General features: G+C 47.6%; 2 protein-coding genes and 2 long non-coding RNA genes across 5 annotated transcripts; 3 read left to right on the top strand and 1 right to left on the bottom strand.

Annotated features, from left to right (window-relative positions):
* The first annotated feature begins 359 nt into the window (after positions 1-359).
* On the top strand, positions 360-2,446 carry Gm52540. Its single transcript, XR_003953978.1, has 3 exons — positions 360-709; positions 971-1,409; positions 2,352-2,446. It is a non-coding gene; the product is annotated as a predicted gene, 52540 (long non-coding RNA).
* A 1,936-nt stretch (positions 2,447-4,382) lies between these two features.
* Gm38546 lies at positions 4,383-5,481 on the bottom strand. The gene is made up of 2 exons (XR_867090.2): positions 4,903-5,481; positions 4,383-4,678 (listed from the first exon to the last, which is right to left on the bottom strand). It is a non-coding gene; the product is annotated as a predicted gene, 38546 (long non-coding RNA).
* A 10-nt stretch (positions 5,482-5,491) lies between these two features.
* Prelid3b (PRELI domain containing 3B) lies at positions 5,492-13,416 on the top strand. 2 transcript variants are annotated; one of them, XM_006500002.3, is made up of 7 exons: positions 5,492-5,660; positions 7,514-7,643; positions 8,987-9,155; positions 10,105-10,194; positions 11,482-11,552; positions 11,664-11,766; positions 12,556-13,416. In XM_006500002.3, the coding sequence occupies exons 3-7, from the start codon at positions 9,018-9,020 to the stop codon at positions 12,676-12,678; spliced, it is 525 nt and encodes a 174-aa protein (XP_006500065.1). In that variant the 5' UTR covers positions 5,492-5,660; positions 7,514-7,643; positions 8,987-9,017; the 3' UTR covers positions 12,679-13,416. The 2 variants fall into 2 exon arrangements, with proteins under 2 accessions (XP_006500065.1, NP_079807.1); NM_025531.2 differs by lacking the exon at positions 7,514-7,643 and having other exon boundaries at positions 5,551-5,660; positions 12,556-13,401.
* A 974-nt stretch (positions 13,417-14,390) lies between these two features.
* Atp5e (ATP synthase, H+ transporting, mitochondrial F1 complex, epsilon subunit) lies at positions 14,391-17,417 on the top strand. Its single transcript, NM_025983.3, has 3 exons — positions 14,391-14,527; positions 15,863-15,992; positions 17,271-17,417. The coding sequence occupies exons 1-2, from the start codon at positions 14,496-14,498 to the stop codon at positions 15,987-15,989; spliced, it is 159 nt and encodes a 52-aa protein (NP_080259.1). The 5' UTR covers positions 14,391-14,495; the 3' UTR covers positions 15,990-15,992; positions 17,271-17,417.
* The last annotated feature ends 1,699 nt before the right edge of the window (positions 17,418-19,116 follow it).

Raw genomic sequence — 19,116 nt, 5'->3', positions numbered from 1 at the left:
TTCTGTTGTGTACTCCAGGCTAAGTTAGCTAGCTCACAAGTGTCTGGGCAATTCTGTCTCCACTTCCAACCTTGCCGTTGGAATGCTGAGATTACAGATTCAAGCCACGGAATCTGGCTTTTTCCCATCCGTTCCAGACTTCAAACTCAGGTTGTCAGGCTTCTGAAGCAAGGGCTTTTACCTGCTGAGCCCCTCTACATTTTTGTTCATTTATTTGTTTCTTGACTGTGATACAATGTGATATAGTGTGATACAATGTGATACAATGTAACCAGCAGCCTCAAGTTGTGACTTGCCACCACATGAACTACAACCTGGAAACATAAACTAAGCCTCAACCCCACACCTCTCCACACCGCCACCCACACCCCTGTACTTTGTTTCTTGTAAGTAATTTTATCACAGAGACGTAAGTCAGCACAAGGTGGTAATTGTTTGGTAGTGAAGGGATATTTGCATGTCAGAATGATCCTTATTTCCTGGTGGAGACTTGAGACAAGGACTCAAAGATGAAGAGAGGCTAAGAAGGACTTCCATATCTCTGACAGGGATGTCTTCAGTTTGTCCTTTAAGCTGTGGCTGTGGACAGTTTTGATCCTTGTGTAGTGATATGCACTGTACCAGCCAAGTAAGCTTCACACAGAGTTTCATGAAAGGCACCTCCAGGACACCTTGAAGGAGTGGAGTATTTGAACAGAACTTCAAAAAGGTAAGATTGTTGAGGGTAAATACAGAGAGAGTATATTCAGGGAGCAGAAAGCCCAGGCTCGAAGTCCAAGGGTGTGGAAGGATATGGTCATAGGTGTCAGGTTGCTTAAGCTGCAATAAAGTAGAGAATGGTTGGGCAGTAGGGACAGAGGGTCCAAGCTAGCCATGTAAGTGGACCATGTTACTAGAGCCTGTCAGCCACACACCAGGATTGCCATCCTGGGACCTCATTGACATTGGAGCTACATTCTTTTTGTTGTAGGACACCTGTCACCATCCTGTGCTTGGGAGTTGCTGAGCAGCCATCCTGGCCTCTGCCCACTGGGTGCCAAGAGCAACCGCACCACTAACAGAGGCAACCAACCATGTCTCCAAACTGGCCAGGGCCTCATGGGGAAGCTGCTCAGACTGAGAACAGTTATCGGAGGAAATGAGGAAAGCAGTGGCCTCTATCAGAGGTCACCAGAAGCTATGCCTGTAGTGAATCAAGGCAGGAAGCAAAGAAAACAGACTGAAAGGATTAACAGGAGGCTGAGTCAAGTGGATGAAGAAATTCTTGTTCACTAAGGTTTCCACTGTAGAAGCTTGAAGACCCAACTACACTGAGCAACACCCACATAAAAATGTCAGGCATGAAGCTAACAACCAACAGAGCCAGTTAGTAAGGGTCAAGTTCAGTGAGAGACCCTGCCTCCAAAGAGGTATGTGGAATGATAGAGGAAGACATCTGTCTTAGTTAGGGTTTTACTGCTAAGAACAGACACCACGACCAAGGCAACTCTTACAAGAACAGCATTTAATTGGGGCTGGCTTACAGGTTCAGAGGTTCAATCTATTATCATCAAGGTGGGAGCAGGGTAGTGTCCAGGCAGGCATGGTGCAGGCATAGCTGAGAGTTCTACATCTTCATCTGAATGCTTCTTAGGAGAAGACTGGCCTCCAGGCAGCTAGGAGGAAGGCTTTTAAACCCAAGTCCCCAGTGGCATACCTACTCCAACAAGGCCACACCTTCTAATAGTGCCACTCCCTGGGCCAAGCATATACAAACTATCACAACTTCTGACAGTGACCTTTAGCCTCTGCACACAAGCACACATGCACACACACATGCACATGTGCACTCGAGCACACACAACCAGGCATCACTAGTGATGTGTATACTTCAATCCCAACATTTCTCAGGCACAGACAGGAAGATTGCTCAGACAGAAGGACTACTGGCCAGCCTAACCTAATTGGTGAGTTCCAGGCCAATTAGAGACCTGAGAATAATGCCCACAGTTGTCTTCTGACCTACATTCATAAACATACACACATGTACACACACAGAGATTTTTAAAAGTTAGGATTAAAGATAACAGGTAAATGTTAAAGGGGAGGGGAGGAAGTCCAACCCTTCATGGCATTGCCCGATGGGTCAGGTGAGATCACATGAGAGTCTGAAGAATGGGATGAGGAGGGTACCAGGCTGTCCCAAAGTGAGTGACAATTTAAGAGCATGCGGCAGGCCATCAGTGGGCCTTGCTTCCTTTTAAGGGTTATATATTCAGCCCATGCTGGAATGGACACGGGCTTTCTATTGAAGCACACTAGTAATGCAAGTAGCTAGTTTTAAGTTGCTTCCTACTGGTCTCTCCATACAGGTACATTAGTGTGAGAGGAGGGCACACACATGCAGTTTCCTGAGGACACTCTGCTTGGAAATTCAATCAGTCCCACAGGCTAAGTACCTAGTCCCTCAAGACTGCCCCTACCTCTGCCATCTTTGGACATCTGATCTCAATTCTGCCTGGTCACCCGCATTCCTGAGTGACCAGCTATAAACTATCTCTCTGTCTACACCCTCCTTTTTTATGACTTGCTAGGATGTCTCAAAAGGCCCCAGGGAAAACCCTTTGTTTTATCATTATAATAGAGGATGGTGAAAGATGGTCAGATGGAGATGGGGCGGGGTTCACAAGGGTCCAGTACACAGGAGCTTCTGTCCCCATGGAGTAGGTACAATGCCATCGGATCCCCTTGTCCATGATGCTTTGCAGAGCTCAAGCTCCAGCTATGGCCACCCTGGGAGGAACAGAGATGAAGGTTCTAGCCCTCTAATCGGTCTTTCCCAGGTCTGGCTCCATCCCGAGGCTAGTATGATCCTATTTATATCATATTACCATCCTCACTGTGAGTCAGGAAATCACAAGAGCTCAGGAGTTCTGCAACAGAAACCAGGGACAAGTACCAAATACATATATTATTACGGTAGTGGCTTCTTATTCTCTGGGATGTGATTCAAGGCCCACGGTGGATTCCTAGAACCATAGATAAGAAGTGTACACAGCACAGCCCCCCTGGATGGTTTACATCAGTGGGTGTTGTACACAGCACAGACACTCTGCAGGGTGTGTCCAGAACGACAGGGGAGACTGAGCTGCAACAAGACTTCATCACACCACTCGGAATAGTATACAACATTAATCTCATGAATTATTGACTTCTACAGTTTTTCATTTAATATCTACAGTAGACCATGGATGGTTGAAGAATTATGGAAAACAAACCTACAGATAAAGGTGGATTATTGTATACCACACTGATCCAAAAAATTTAAGTAACTTTAAGATAAATTTAAATTTTATCAGATGAAATAATGATGCAAAGTATGACAAGTGGAGGGCGATTGAGCGAAGCTTCGAAATCAACGGATCAGAGGCCCAGTCAGAGTCAGAGCCAGAAGCAGGGCTTGTCATTGAGGCCCATTCACACCAGCTCCTCCTCACAGTCCATGGTCTCCCCGACATAGAGCCTTCTCTTTGGGTATCTTGTGGTTTTCTCTTGACTTGTCGTTTGTCCCCCACCAGTTGTGAAGTTCCTGGCAGGCGGGAGTCACAGGTGCCATCCCTGGGGCAGACTCAGGAGATCCAGTCACCGTATTCCAAATCAAGTCAATGTCCTAATGACTTCTCTCTCAATAAAAGGAACCATTACTAACATGACTCTTAAGGGTCTAAACACCTTGTTTTGCATCCTCAGTGAGCCTCTTAGTGTGTCCCTAGGAGGCAGTGATAGAAGGAAGACCTTGTTTTCCAAACCCCAAAGAGTTATTAGCATTTTTTAGTACAGGGAGACACAGAAAAGACCATCGGACCCCAGACATCCACCCACCTAACGATCCATCCCCATCACTCCAGATGAAGGAAGCAAAATCAGTAGACTGGTACAGTCATGTTTTGGAGAGCAATGGAAAAGAAGTAAGTTTTCTGGTATGACTTTGACAAAGAAAAAATCTTGAACTGGGGGCAAAGAAAGAAAAGAGAAAAGAGGAAGAGGAGGAGGAGGAGGAGGAGGAGGCAGAGGAGGCTGGCCAGCTAGCTGGTGAACAGCTTCATGAAGCTCTAGGGCAGCAGGGACTGACTGTTCTGTAGTGACTGCACTAGAGCCAGTAATACACAGCACTAACTTCACATCTTAACAAAGGCTGGGGCCCTCTCAGCAGCCCTTAAAACATTATCTCCCCAAGAAATCACTCAAAGTACTGAATATATATATATATAATCCCCCAGGTAAAACAAATTACACTTAGCAGCTACCAACCATATTATTTCCTTCCTGTCTAATATAATTTTTCTATCTTTTAAAATATAAACTGCTTTGGCTATTTTAAAAAAAAAAATGATCCACCCTCCTAAATTAACCTGGCTTTATTTGTTTTTAACAATTGAACAAACTAGGGACAAAGGGTAATTCTAAGTAGCTCTTTAAGTACCGAGATGCAAAGATTTTCCTCCAACTGTCATTTCAAAAGGCAAATTGTTCTGTCGGGAGGCACAGGATGCGGGGAACAGGGTGCGCAGAGGTGGGAAGCTACACCTGAAACCCAAGCCAAGCAGTTCGTCCATCTTACCCGGCACATCTCTGAATAGAACCACATGCCATCCGCTCCTGCCCCCTCACTTCTTAGTCATTCTCTCACGAATGTCATCTGTAATTATTAGGTACAGGGAGGAAATCACTGAACAAGCCTAGCAAGAGCCTCACCCTCACGTGCCTACAGACTAGAAGTCAAGCAGATAAACTAAATGGCCTAATTAATTCATTCCTCAAATAACTATTTCATTTTCAATAACCTTTAAACCCCTGCTATCCAGAGGTGCTGAGTGCCATGATGGAGACAGGCCAGGGCTGGCTTTCTGGGGGATGACTTACAATGGGAGCTAACAGATAAACAAGATGACTCCAGAGTGGTAATTGCTGAGGAATATGTAACAGGAAGTTGTGGAGGCACAGGAGGGCGTGGGCATCACTGAGAAATGGTGATGGAGATGACCTATGACCGTAGAGCAATTGGTCCAGCCCTGTCTGGGTGGCCTGTTCCACCAAGGGTAACCAACCCTGGGCTGGCAAGGGCACGGGTGCTGATTGAAACCACCCCTGTCCCGCCACCCCACTGCTTAGATTGAAGAGGTGGGACTAACTCTCTAAGACCACACCACAAAACCGTACTCTGGCAAACGCCGCCAGGCTCAGCCACATCCAATGAGAACTTTAGACACATATCAGCAACCCGCCAAACCAGCCAAAAAGTCCCGCCGCCAAGGCCCGCGCATGCGTAGTGCGGCGCCGGCCGGCCGCCTCACTTTTCGGCTCTGCGCCGGCGCACTGAGCCTTCACGAAGGAGGGACTTGATTGCGCCGAGCATGGGGGGCGGGGCTTGGTTGCTCTGAGCCAAGAAGACTGGGCAGGACTGCGCCGCGGGGCGGAGCCAAACCCGGCTTGGCTAGGCCGCGGGATGGCACTTCCGGGCGTCCTAGCGCCTGGCTCGACGGCGCCTGCGCGCTGCGAGGCCGGCCGGCCGGGACGGGGCGGGGCCGGCGAACTTCTGTGCCTCACTGTCCCCGGACACTGAGGGACACCGGGCAGGCAGCTGGCACCATGAAGATCTGGACTTCGGAGCACGTCTTTGAGTGAGTGTGGGTGCGGCGCCCGCCTCCGGCGCCCTCGGGGAACTTCCTGGCGTCGGGTGTAGCGAGACAAGCGGAGCTCGGGACTCGGGGGGATCGCCAAGGTCACGACCCCGACCCGAGCTAGGGCTCCCTGTCCCCAGGCCTGGGAATTCCTCCCACACCGTCGCCACTGACGGAAGACAAGAGCGGGCCGTCGAGCCTGATCCGGAAGTGACTCCAGGGGTCACAGAGCACGAGGCCCGAGGGCTTCACAGGGTTTTGGGGTGTCCTGAGCGCCGACGTATCCAGGGTATCCTGGAGTTTCCTGACTGATACCTGACAGACTCACCGGGACCTGACTGAACCCCGACGGCTTGTGGTGGCTGGAGTGCCCTGACTGATACCTGACAGACTCACGGTGTCGTGGCTGAACCCCAGTGATGGCATGATGGCCTGAGTGACCTGGGTTGTTCTGACTGAAATCCCCCATGTTATAGCGCCCCTCACCCCCACGGACATCTAGAAAGCTGGCCACCCACGTGGAGTGTCTTCCTGTTGGTCTCAGCTCATGCTACCATGATGCCAAACATTGATGACAGTCAATCTGGAGAGCAGATCTCTTGATTTCTTGATCAAGATCTCTTGATCTAGAGACCAGGGCCTGCTCTTGCAGATAATTTGTCACCTCTGTTTCCTATTCCTCTCAGCCATGACAGCTGACTGATAGCCAGTGTCTGCTATCACATCCAGTCACAGCTTTATGGTTCTCTGAACTTATAGTGGGAAACAGGATCAGAGTCAGTGGGGTGTTGGGAATTATACCACCCAGGTTCATGGTGCCACACACAAGAACAACAGAGCTTTCTACCTAAATAACTGGTTTACGCCTTGTTCCAGCCCTCCTTTCTGACTGATTTATTGTGCTCTATTCTACAATGTCATCTTGTCATAGTTATTGTTGACTTACATCCGAAACCACTTCCAGATGATCTGAGCTCCTTCACTCACTTGGCCAATGTTGCCACACTGTTTTAATAGTATAGCTTTATGGTGCCTTTTAATCTACAAATGCCAATCCTGATTACTGAGGGTAATTGTAAAAGAAGTTTTACATAGTAGATCATATCTGAGTACCTGCTGTGTCCCAGAAAGGACAAACTACTAGAACTAGAAGGGACTCTCAACGTTTGTACCACTTCTGGGACTGAGGGGCTGTGGTCCTTAGGATGCTGTCTGTTTCAGAACAAGGGGTTCTGGACCCCAGTCCTCTTCTACATCTGAATGCTTTGCTTCAGAGCTGTTGGCCCAAAGTGTCATCCTTAGAACTTAGAACTTGTTCCTCCCTTACGGTTCTCTACATCTATACTCTTTCCTCGGCTTGCCTCCCCCCTCACCCCCCCTACCCCAACCCTTGGATCCATCCCTTCCCTTTCCTAACGGCATGTGTTCAATGAAAGTCGGTCGTTGGTGATCCTAGTCTATTTTTGCCACAGACCTCTGGAGTAGATGAAAGCTGAAGGACCTGTCTTCTAGAAGATAGATACACAACTGCTCCCTGGGAGGAGCCCAGCAGTGCCTTGTATCCAGACCGGTTGGGCCACCCAAAGTCCCAGCCTACATGCACTTTGGCACCAGGATCTGTATGTCAGCCAGGATGGTGCTGCATGCCTGTAACCCTAACAGTTTGGGAGCCTGAGACAGGAGAATTCCCATGAATATCAGGCTAGCCTGAACATCCGGGTACACAGTGTGTGCTGGGCAGCCAGGACAGCATAGCAAGGCCACATCTCAAAACAGTAACAGAGACAGAAGCGCACTGAACTTCCCACTTCGCCTCCTGAATTGCAGTCTTGATGTCTTGCTTCCTTTTTCAGGGTTCCATCTTGAGAACATTGCTCTCTCAAGCAGGACTCTAGGTCATTCCTCATCCAACCTAGCTTGGATTTTTTTGGGCACTGTCTTCTTGAGAAGCCCTGATTAACCAGTCACTACCAAAGCTGCTTGGTATGTTTTTAGTCTCACTCCACCGATTTCCATACTGTCTGTGTCCTTGCTTTCTGAAGATGGATTTCAAACTCTACATATTGTATAAGTGAGCCTTAATTTGTTTTTAATCTCAAGCCCTATTCCACAGTCAACAAAGGTCTGTAAGTAGAAGCTTCATAAATCTAAACAGTCCCCAAATGGCAGTGATATAGGCCAAGGCCTCTTCTTGTCACTATGGCAACTATCTAAAATGAAAATCAGAGGAGGCCCTTCTTGGTCCCTCATCCAATCAGGAAGCATGGTTAGCTACCGACCATGCACTTATCTCCTCCCCCATTCTGAAAATTAATAAACATCCTGGGGCCACCGTGCCTTATTGTGGTTTTTCCATATCTCTTCTCTTCAGGCCAATAGGGAAACATCACTGTTGACCTAGCTCAAGCTTCACCAAGGGCAGATACATGATAGCTCGTGTCCCCGCAGTTAGGTTTATCTGCATTAACATAGCATCACTATGTGAAGAAGACCCTGGCCACAGCTGACTGGCCTGTCCAATCTCACTCCTGTAATGGGAACACTGGTAACTGACAGAAGTGGAAGCAGTTATCTTGGACAGGGCAGTGCCTAGGACAAACTGTACAATCAGTTGATGGGGGGGGGGGGGGGTCTCAAAACTTACTGCACACCTGAGCACCAATCATGTGTCGTGCCTCCGAAGTCCCCGAAAAATCCAAGCTGGGTTGGATGAAGAATCACAGTTTGCTCCCGGAGGCAGGTGATCATGCTAAAGGAGGTCATCAGGGCCTCCACCTTTCCTATTGCGCGGCCTTTGCAGAGCAGAAGCCAGACATGGAAAAAACAGCGGGGAATGACCAAGGGAGCTCATGTTATTTACCATATTGATAAGGAAGATGCTAATTGTGAATTGGTGGTGGGACCTTCCTAGTTCTTATCACGGGTCCTGAACTTCTTATAGCTATACAATTGTGGTCAGATGCAGGAATGAATGGTAGGCTGGCATTTTCCCACTTGTTTCTATGAACATCATTTCTTTAATGCATGTTCATGGGCTGTTTTTTCTTCCCTCCTGTGGAAGTGGATAGTGGTAAAGATTGAGAAAGGACTATCATGATGGCTAGCCTCTGTAAAGTGCTTTGCTTCAGAGATATCAGATGTGTCAAACAGTCTGTGTTCTGGAAAACACTGAAGTCTGTTCACATTTAAAATCGTCATCACTCAGCATCTTCAAAAGTTACTTCCCCACAAAAACCTATTGCCATCATGAGGCCTGACTCGCTGTGGTAGAAGAATGGTTTACCTCATCCGCAGTTTTACACATTCAGTTTCTGGTTTGTCTGCAGCCATCCATGGGAAACAGTCACTACGGCTGCAATGCAGAAATATCCAAACCCCATGAACCCGAGTGTGGTTGGCGTCGACGTGCTGGACAGACATGTCGATCCCTCTGGAAAGTTGCACAGCCACAGACTGCTCAGCACAGAGTGGGGCCTGCCTTCCATTGTGAAGTCTGTAAGTGTGCTAGCGTGTTCTACCATGCTTCCATTCGAATGCTAGGTGTGGTTTTTGCATGGGTTGGAATTGCATTCTAAAAAAGGATTTCGGAGCGTGAGATGAATCGGAAGTACTGTTCATTCATGGCTGCAGGAAGCTGGCCCTGGAGCAGGAGTCACATCTTACCCTGCTTTTGCCGCAGCCTGAGGCCTGTGATGAGATTCACAATGGTGGGGTCCTGGCTATTGGGTGACAGTGGGCTCTTGTCGGTTGTTTCCATTAAATGACAAGAATTCTGTTTGCAGTGCTTTTTTCACATTTAGGCCATGGTGTCTACGTTTAGAAGTAGTTCTGTTTCTATGACAAATGACCAAGCTTTAGTTAGCTGATAGAGACAGTGAGAAATTAGAGTGCCAGTCAGTGATGATACAACTGATGTGTGCTTAAATCCAGGTTTCTGCATTGTCTCTTTAGAGAAGGTTGCTCAATTCAGGATAGGGAGGAGGGTGAGCCTCTGGGACACTCCCAGGGAGGAGCACTGGCTACGGATATACTCCCCCTTCAGCTGTGATTCCTGCTTTTACGTAGATAATGGGGACATGGGGCTTCTCTCTGTGCTGGTTGAGACTCTGACTGGTCTAGTCAGTGTTCTGGACTCTATTAGACACTGTACTTCCCCAGTTCTTATGACTTCTAGACGTCCTTTTCCCTGCCCCACTATCCCACCTCTACAAATACAGTGTCACATCATGACAAGTATAGCGTCACATCATCGGTGAGCTGGCTACTAGTTGCCTCTGGGGAAGGTTCTTCAGTAGGGCATATGACCATCTTGGGATCCTCTGTGTGAGAGTCCCTGTTGCCTCCAGTAAGTTTTGGTTCAGTATAATTAACACAGCTGTACCTTCAGATGAAAGATTGACACGCTTGGCTGGCAACTGATTGCTAACTGTAGTGTTGCTCGTAGCTTATTGGTGCAGCAAGAACGAAAACGTACGTGCAGGAGCATTCTGTAGTTGACCCGGTAACGAGGACAATGGAGCTCAAGTCCACCAACGTGAGTCCTGCCTTCTTCGTTTTTACTCCTAACCTTTCTTTCCATAGAGTAAAATGTGTGGGGCTAGATGAGCTGTCATAGGCAGCACCTGCCTGGGCAGAGTGGCTGTGCCTACAGTTGCAGCTGCTTTAAAGGCTCAGGCAGGAGGATCACAGATGCAGACACCATAGTACAGATAGCATTCAAGGTTGGTTGGGGTAGCATGGACAGAGGCTTTCTTCCTTTTTCTGTCTGTCTGTCTTTCTTTTCCTCCCTCCCTTCCTTCCTTCCTTCCTTCCTTCCTTCCTTCCTTCCTTCCTTCCTTCCTTCCTTTCTTTCTTTCTTTCTTTCTTTCTTTCTTTCTTTCTTTCTTTCTTTCTTTCTTTCTTTCAAGGCTGAGGGTATAACAGAGCACCTGCCCAGCACACCACAAACTTAAAAATAAATAATATAAATGAGGAAAGGTGCTGCATGCTCCAGGGTCTCCCTCCTCACCCTAAGCAGCTTCCTTGCTGCGAGGCTCTGCCTCTTTAGGTGCCAGCACTCAGGACAGTGAGCGCAGCATCCTGCAATCCTGCATCTATTTATCTATCTATCTTCCTTCCTTCCTTTCTTTCTTTCTTTCTTTCTTTCTTTCCTCCTTCCCTCCTTTCTTTCCTCTTTTCTTCCTCCCTTCCTTTTCCATTTGGAGTAGAGGGAAAGAGTCCATGTGAAGGGGGTCAGAAGACAGCTTGCTGTGCAAGTTGGTTCTCTCCTTCTCAGATTTGTGGGGACAGGACACAGATCAGCAGGTGTCTTACTTAGGGTTTCGTTGCTGTGAAGAGACACCATGACCAAGGCAACTGTTACAAAGGCAAACATTTAATAGGGGCTGGATTACAGTTTCAGAGGTTCAGTTCATTATCATAGCAGGAAGCAGGGCAGTTTGCAGGCAGCCAGACATGGTACTGGCGAAGGAGCTGAGAGGTCTGCATCTTTATTCGAAGGCATCCAGGAGAGACTGTCCTCCAACAAGGCCACACCGCCTAATAGTGCTCCATAGGCCAACTATATTCAAATCACCACAGTAGGCTTAGAAGAAACATTTCTTTACCCACAGACCCACCTCCCTTTCCAAATAAAAGTTTGCTGAAATTTTAATATGAAAATTAAATTCTAGTTACCCAGTAATGCCAAGATGGGTTATTTTTAAGTTTTTGGTTTTTTGTTTTGTTTTGTGTGTTTAGTGAATAAGATTTAGGGTTGCGTTGGTTTTGGGAATCTTTCTAATCTTTTCCAAAATGGCTTGACTTTTTCTCCAACCTGTAGATCTCATTTACAAATATGGTCTCAGTAGATGAGAGGCTGACATACAAGCCACACCTACAGGACCCAGAGAAGTAAGTAAACCAGGCATCGACCTGACTCAGTGAGGAGGCTCTTTCGGGTCTTGGTAGATTACTCTTTGCAAACCAAGCATGAGTCATCTGAAGCTATGCTTGTTTTGCCAGAACTGTCCTGACCCAGGAAGCCCTCATCACAGTGAAAGGGGTCAGCCTCAGCAGCTACCTGGAAGGACTCATGGCAAGCACCATATCTTCCAATGCTAGCAAAGTAAGTGCACCGGTCTCCATGCCAGTCCTCACCACCCAGCTTCACTCCGCTAAAGGCTGGTGCTGAATGCAACTGTCCCCAAGCTGACGGGAAGTTTGGGGGAAAGATGCCTAGCACGTTGTTTCTTTAGCACATTTCATCAAGTCATTCCGTTGAGGTGTACAGGCAGCAAAACAAATGTGCTCTGCCCTCACAACACTCAAGGAGGCAGCGTTAATCATATTCTGTTAGGAAAGCAAAAGTAAAGGCAGGCCCGAGGGTTAATGAAGGTTTGCTAATTGATGTTTTTTGCCAAGTGTTAAGAAGGAGGGAAGGACTTGGTGCAAGCAGTATCCAGAAAGAACATTCGAGTGGGGGCTGCCCCTTCATTCCTCAAGAAACTGTAGAGCCACGGGAAGGAAGAGGGCGAGTTGGGGGGGGGGGGGGGTTAAAGACCAGATTCCAAGGTGTGTGTATGATTGATTTACAGTGTTGATATAAAAAGAAAAGGGGCGTGACCAAGCTAACCAGTCAGTCAGCAAGACACCCTGCCACTCAATTGTACGATTCTGAGAACATCTTCTGTATACAAAATAAAATTTGTTTCTGGATCAAGCCAATTGCTCAAGGCATTTGGTATTTGGTAAATAATAACTGAAAAGAGAAAGACAGCGAGGACAAGAGATCTGTCCCTGTGGTTTAGTTAGCCTGTAACACACACACACACACACACACACACACACACACACACACACCAAACGTGGTCACACCTTCACTGTTGCTAACAATAAATGCGTTGCACTTTTTAAGGGCCGAGAAGCAATGGAGTGGGTGATACATAAACTGAACGCTGAGATTGAGGAATTGGCAGCATCAGCAAGAGGAAGCATAAGGACACCAATGGCGGCAGCGGCAGCACTGGTGGACAAATGACAATGGAAATTGGTGTGCAGCATCAGGGCTCCAGGACTCTCAAGCTGGCATCATATTATTTGTTATTTAAAAGACACAATTATTTTAGGTAGATCTTTTTTTTTAATGAGGTGGGGTAAGGCTGTGACTTTTGATCTAAACAAAAGATCCAGAACCTCTAAATCAGAGGGATCATCTGAGGGGAGGATGTAAGACTGGGAGAGGCTGTGTTCATGTGAACAGTTAACGGGTTTGTTTGCTGTTGTTGTTGTTGTTGTTTAAGTACTTAGAAGAAATTGGTGTTGATCTGGAGTCTCTTAAAGCTCCAGGTACTGGAACACTACCTGGCTGCGGACCAACCAGAGCAGAGCCCAGCCGCCCTCCTGTCCACAGCTGCCCGCTGCTGTGAACCAGAACTGCCTGCATGAGGGACTCACTCTACAAAGAGAACCTGTAAAATTTAAATGACATTAATTTATATAAAATAACCTGCCCTGCTGGAAACCAGTGTTTGGATTTGGTACTTTTAAATGATATTTTTGGAGTGAAAATTAACAGTAAGGTAATATATGACTCCAGCAAAAATAGTATTTTATTGTATTAACGGGTACTATAATAATTTGCCAAATTTTGTGACTTAGTAAAGGCATTCCCTTCCTTGAATTTGTACTTTGTGATTTCGCATGCTGTACTGTGGGCTGGTTATGTTAACCGAAAAAATAAAGTCATTACCTGAGTGTCTCATCACTCTTAACAGAACACTGAGACAGAAGAGCAGCTCTTCCCATCTCTGAGCACTTCACATTGACTTATAAATGTCATGGGTTTGTAGTTGCTAAGACATGGTATGTCAGGTTATCGGAATATGAGTACTTCTTGAGGCAGTTAAGACCACAAAACAGCTTTATTACATGAAGAGCTGTCCATCATTTGAGACAACACATGTCACCTAGGACCCAGATCTTCTCACCTTAACTCAGGGCATTAGATGAGAAGAGCCTGGAGGAACACCATGGTCTGAGGGAAGTCCTAGAAGATTGCGCCCCGTGGGGACTCAGGATGGCTGCAAAACAGCCACAGAGATTGTCTAAGTGGTGTTGGCTTTGATGTGTACAGTTTTGCCTGGGTGACTGGTGACTGCCTTTTGCCTTTTATGGGGTGGGTTTTCCTGAAGAGACCAGTTAGCATGCATACAAAACCACAACTTCAAGTTCTTAGCTTCCTACTTTAAAGGATTACTCAGTTTAATAATTCTTTGGACATTTGTAAAAGATTTTTAAAAAGTAAAGGAAAAATCGTTTGACAAGTGGAATGAATGTTCCAGCTAAACAGAGCACTACTTAACATTGTTGGACAAAGTGTCAGGTACGGTTTCTAGGAGTTACACCTGTTCTGGAAGGGTCTGATGCCCTGATGATGTTTTTTTAAGTATATACATTTCCACTTTGCAATGTGGTTCCATCGTGAATTCTGCCTGAGTACAAATGGAATCCTGGGCATGGGTACATGCAGACAGGAACATTAGCTGTCACTCAGAGCGGGCTCGAGGAGGCCCCGCCCCCTGCCCGCAGCACCTGGAAGGTGACCGGCATGCAGCGGCCTCGCTTTCCCAGGTGTCTCTACGGCCACAGCTTCCGGTAGCCGCTCGGCCAATGGGCAAGGCGCGACCGGCGCTCCTATTGGCTCCTGGTTGGCAAGGGCGGGATGAGGCGCTGACTGGCAGGTCCGCGTACCCCACCCCTTCCGCTACTCAGGCCTGACCTTCCTGCTGCCGGGCCGGTTTGAGGCTACTCTGAAGCGACCCAGCGGTTCTGCCCGACGCGCCCGCTCGAGACACCATGGTGGCGTACTGGCGACAGGCTGGACTCAGGTACGCCCAGAAAGCGTTGGGAAGGCCTGGCCGGCCGTCACCAGGCCGTACGAGACGGCCAAGCCACGCGGCCACCCTCCAAGATGGCGTCGCCGTGGACAAGGCTCTTCGCGGGGTCATGGGGTCAGGGACCCTAAACAGAGGTGGCTGCTCCTCGGGAGAGGTAGCCTACAGTACCTGCATGATCGCTGTGACGGCCAAGTGCACAGCACCCTTGACCTGGCCACGCTGACACTGACCTTGCTCACCTGCGCAGAGGGAGGGGCGCACAAGTTCATTTTCAAGTGTGACCTTAGTGACCTTTTCCCAGTAGTGAAAAAAGGTGAAAGCCCTCTAACCTGTGGAGCGCCCTGCAGGGGCCCCGTGATGGGTGCGAGCTGTGGGCCTAGGAGTGGTGGTGCATGGTTTCCTTGCTCCAGGGAGTGCATCTTGTTAGTGTGCTGGGTGGAGGAACACCTTTCTGGGTATCAGGCTGAAGGCCCAGTGCCCCGACAGAGTTCAAGCAAAGTTGTGTAGAACAAAAGGACGGTAGGCTCACAGTTGATGCCTCTTATTAAACTATCTCCCATGGCGTCCATCACCTTATTTTCCTGCGCCCAGCCGCTTGAAGGACAGCTATTATTTTTACCCCGGTGCTTTGCAGGTTAAACCCTTTGCTCCTGAGCTCCCCAAACAGATTTAAAGCAGGAGAAACAGCCAGCCACTCCTCCATCTCTGGTTTCAAAAAGTGTGAAAAGTGCTATCTTCTGGGATAATAGTGTTGACAGGTGAATCCATCTACCTAACAGGAAGTTTCCTCTGAGCTCTGTTTGCTACTGGTGATGTTCTCTGAGAAGTTTGGAAACCTTGGTTAGGAAGTGTTTTCACGATAGACAAGAGCAAAAATCCAATATTTTCAGCAGTGCCTTTAATAGTTGACCATGAAAAGCACTCTTTTAATTCAAAATAGCTTTCCTAATTGTGTGTGTGTGTGTGTGTGTGTTGTAGGAATAATATAATTAAAGCAATTAAATACAGAAATGGGCTGGGGAATCTTTCCTACATTGTGGGACTTAAAAAAGCAAACAAACCAACCAACCCTTATTTTAAATTACTAAGTCCTGAAAAGATACACTGCCAAGAATTGTGACCTCCCAGCCAAGTACCAGCTGATCTGGGGGGCACAGTTCCGATTGTTTCCTTTGAATAGATCCTGTTTGATATTGCCCAGTTTTCAGTCCAATTTTACCTTAGTAATCAACCAAAATTATGGAAAGAAAACCAGGGTATCACACCTCATGACACCGCCATTCCAGCTGTTGGTAACCAGCCTCGTATCCTCTCTCACTTTGCCAGCTACATCCGGTTTTCCCAGATCTGTGCAAAAGCAGTGAGGGATGCCCTGAAGACCGAGTTCAAAGCGAACGCTGAGAAGACTTCGGGCAGCAGCATAAAAATTGTGAAAGTCTCGAAGAAGGAGTAGCTGGTGAGTGAGTCACTGGTTTCCTCACAAGTTGCCTCTTAAAGTTTTTAAAGTGCCATAAAGCCAAACCCAAAAACTTTAGTTTGAGCGTCTGCCTCTCGGTGGGCGGTGGGCTTGGATGATGCCGGATACTGGGGTGATCATTCCAAGTGTGCAGGTTGTAGAGGTCGCCTGGCATGAGGGAGGGGAGCCCTGTACAGCCCCGGCAAACAGTAATTGGCAAATTGATTTTTCAGTGCAGTTAGCAACCCTGAGATAGAAAGCCATCTTATTTTAATTAAACCTGGTTCATTTATCTGCACAAAATCAAGTAATTGGGAGGATGCCCCCCCCCCCTTATAATTGCTATTGGAGTTATGTAACGGTCTGGAACATGAGGCATGGACGGCAGTACTTCGAATGGTCCTCCCCATAGCTGCTGGTGTCTCACGCATCCCTTCTCCCAGCATCCGGGCAGGAAGGCTCATAACCCCAGGCAAGTCCTGCTCTGCTGAGCTCCCTGTGTGCTCAGGGAGGCTGGCTCAGTTTCCCTGTGCGGAGGTGTTGGGGTGTAAGAAGTTGCCAGGACAAGGTGGTCCAGTGAATTCAGATGCACTTCTCCAGACTGATTCTATCTCCCCACTACTGTGTTTGCATGGTTACTTCAAAAATAAGCCCCTCAAGTTATCAGAGAGACGTTCCTCGGCTTTCATTTTCTGTGCTTTTGAAAAGTGTCAGCTCTGCAGTAGCACAGTCCGTGACACCTGTGCTCCAAGCCTGACTGAAACTCTCCTCTAAGCACTTTTTAGCTTCATCTCGAATGAACAGACATCATACTCTGAACCAGGAGATGCAGGGTTTTAAATGGAGGCCCTTTCCTGGGGTCTGTCTAATCTCAGAATCTAGACCAGTAAAACCTGATTCTTGTTAGGCAGTTCACTCTCCACAACGAGCAGAGTGAGGCCATCTCCTCACCTGCCTGCACTCACACCACACTAGTATTGGCTTATTTGTCAGAGCCTTGGGGTTGGCCAGGCATCTCTTCAACAGGGAGAACCCCAGCCTGTTGGGAAGAGGGAAGAGGGTCATGGTATCTTGAGGACAAAGCTTTTTCTGTCACAGTAAGAAGTGATTGACTCGAGGATGTGCCTATTGCAGGCTGTGTGCCCACGGGTGGCCCAGGTGCAGGTCTCCCCTCTGGGTTGCTGCTGCAGGCAGATGCAAGTGCCCTCTCTTGTTCATGGTGGGTATGAAGAAGATGTGACAAGCTAGCAACTGATGTGTTTTCTTTTCTCTTTCTAGAATCTGAAGCCTGAAGTGCTGAGTCTTGAAGGTGAAGCATGTGGGCCCCTGTTCTGGCAGATGGAAATCAACCTCACCTCCTGGGGGACAGGCTGCCCATCTCGTTGATAAATTGACTATGCCAATAAATTAACATGGTTCACTTTCTGCTGGGTTTTGTTTCTGTTCTACTCTTTTCTTTTTATCTTTTTCTTTTTTTTTTTTTTTTTTTTTGAAATAGGAATTTTCCACATAGTAATGTCAGTATGACCATAGGAACCAAGAGTTTTTAAAAGGACGGAAGGACTTACTATCTCCTGACCACGGACTACAGGGCCCACTCCTTACATGTATCAAGGTCCGTTTGTCACGGCAATATTTGGTGAGAGTTTGGCACTGTCGTGGAGGTTGTGTTGTGTCAGGAGCCATCACAGGAGAAGCTAATAACTAGCAGGTGATCTTCATGAGATGAATCCTGCTCCGGAAGGCAGGCCCAGGAGAAGTCCGTTTTTGGAGAGCTTCCTGCTGGTTACTAGCTTCTCCTCGGATGCCTTACGGCTCCTGACAGTGGTGTTCCTCGTCTCTGGATGGCATTCACGCTAAAGCAGTGGTTCCATGTGGTTCCGATTAGCCGGTAAACCAAATGAAACCGAGCACACATTAGAGGGACGGATTGTATAACTCACCTTGCTTCACGCAGCCTGCAGAGAAGAGCCATTAACATCAGTTTATCTAGACAAAATGCGCCTTTATTAATCTGTATTTTCTGGGCGCATTTCTTACTGGGAATGAGGCAGAGCCGGTCAATACCTTGCTTCCTGTGTCGATGGCTGAACTGCAATTAAAACCTGTGACTCTTAATGACCAGTCTAGCCACAGTGATTAGGACAGTCTGATGATATTTGGGTGGCCATTCATTCATTAAATGTTTAGAAATGAAGTGTTTTGTTCTTGCCTTTCTTTGAAACATGGCCACTCTTGGCTGAGCGGAGCCGCTGAGAAGTTTAGAGCAGAAAAATGACTAGAACCTGCTCAGCCCGCAGCTTCAGCTGAGACTGAAGACTGAGTCGGGAGAAAGCCGCTTTGTTTTCAGCCCCTAGGGCTGGCTTCCGGTCCTCAGTACACTTCACATCTGGGTCTTACTGGATTCTCAACTCAAGGCTGACCAGCAGATTGAAAGATTAGGAGCCCTGGTGTCTGCCCAGGGGCTGAAGTCCTCTGATGAACTTGTAGCACTCAGCAATATACCACCTTCCCTAGGTTAAGGTTCCAAGAAGTATCTCCCGTGACCAGGGATGAGGGCAGTGGTCTCATAAGCCTTCTTAACTAGCCAGGTTAACTAATACGCAAAGGGCTAAGTGACTCCCAGCTTAGGGAGTCGTTCCATTAGGGGAGTCAGAGGAATGGCTAAAGGTGGACTCAGGGATATGGATTAAAGTAATAAATAACAACCAAAATTGAGTGTCCATCAAGAATTCTGAGACTATAGCTGATCCAACAAAAATATTGAATTAACACCAGGATCAAATAAACTCAGGTCCAGCCCCTCACGGTGACACAGGACAACTTGCCAAGTGATGGGGCTAAGCCAGCCACTTATCAGCATGTGAGCAACCAGTGGTATCAAAGGCAGAAATGTGTCCTTATGTGCAAAACAAAGGAATCCAGGGAGCTTTGAAACAAACTCCTGTTGATTTGAGGTGCACCAGTGTCACCATGGCAACCATACTACTGAAGGGCCCAGGTGTCCCTGGGCATTTAGTCAGTGGTGATTTAATCTGCCTGTGCCTTATAGAGCTGGAGGTGAGATGCTTCAGTCTGAGTGGTCGGGTTCCAAGAAAAGGAGTTTATTGAGTCTGAGATAAAA

Source organism: Mus musculus, chromosome 2 (assembly GCF_000001635.26).
Source record: "Mus musculus strain C57BL/6J chromosome 2, GRCm38.p6 C57BL/6J".
Lineage (NCBI taxonomy): Eukaryota > Metazoa > Chordata > Mammalia > Rodentia > Muridae > Mus > Mus musculus.
Note: the sequence above shows the minus strand (reverse complement) of the source record. Positions and strands in the feature narration are given on the sequence as shown.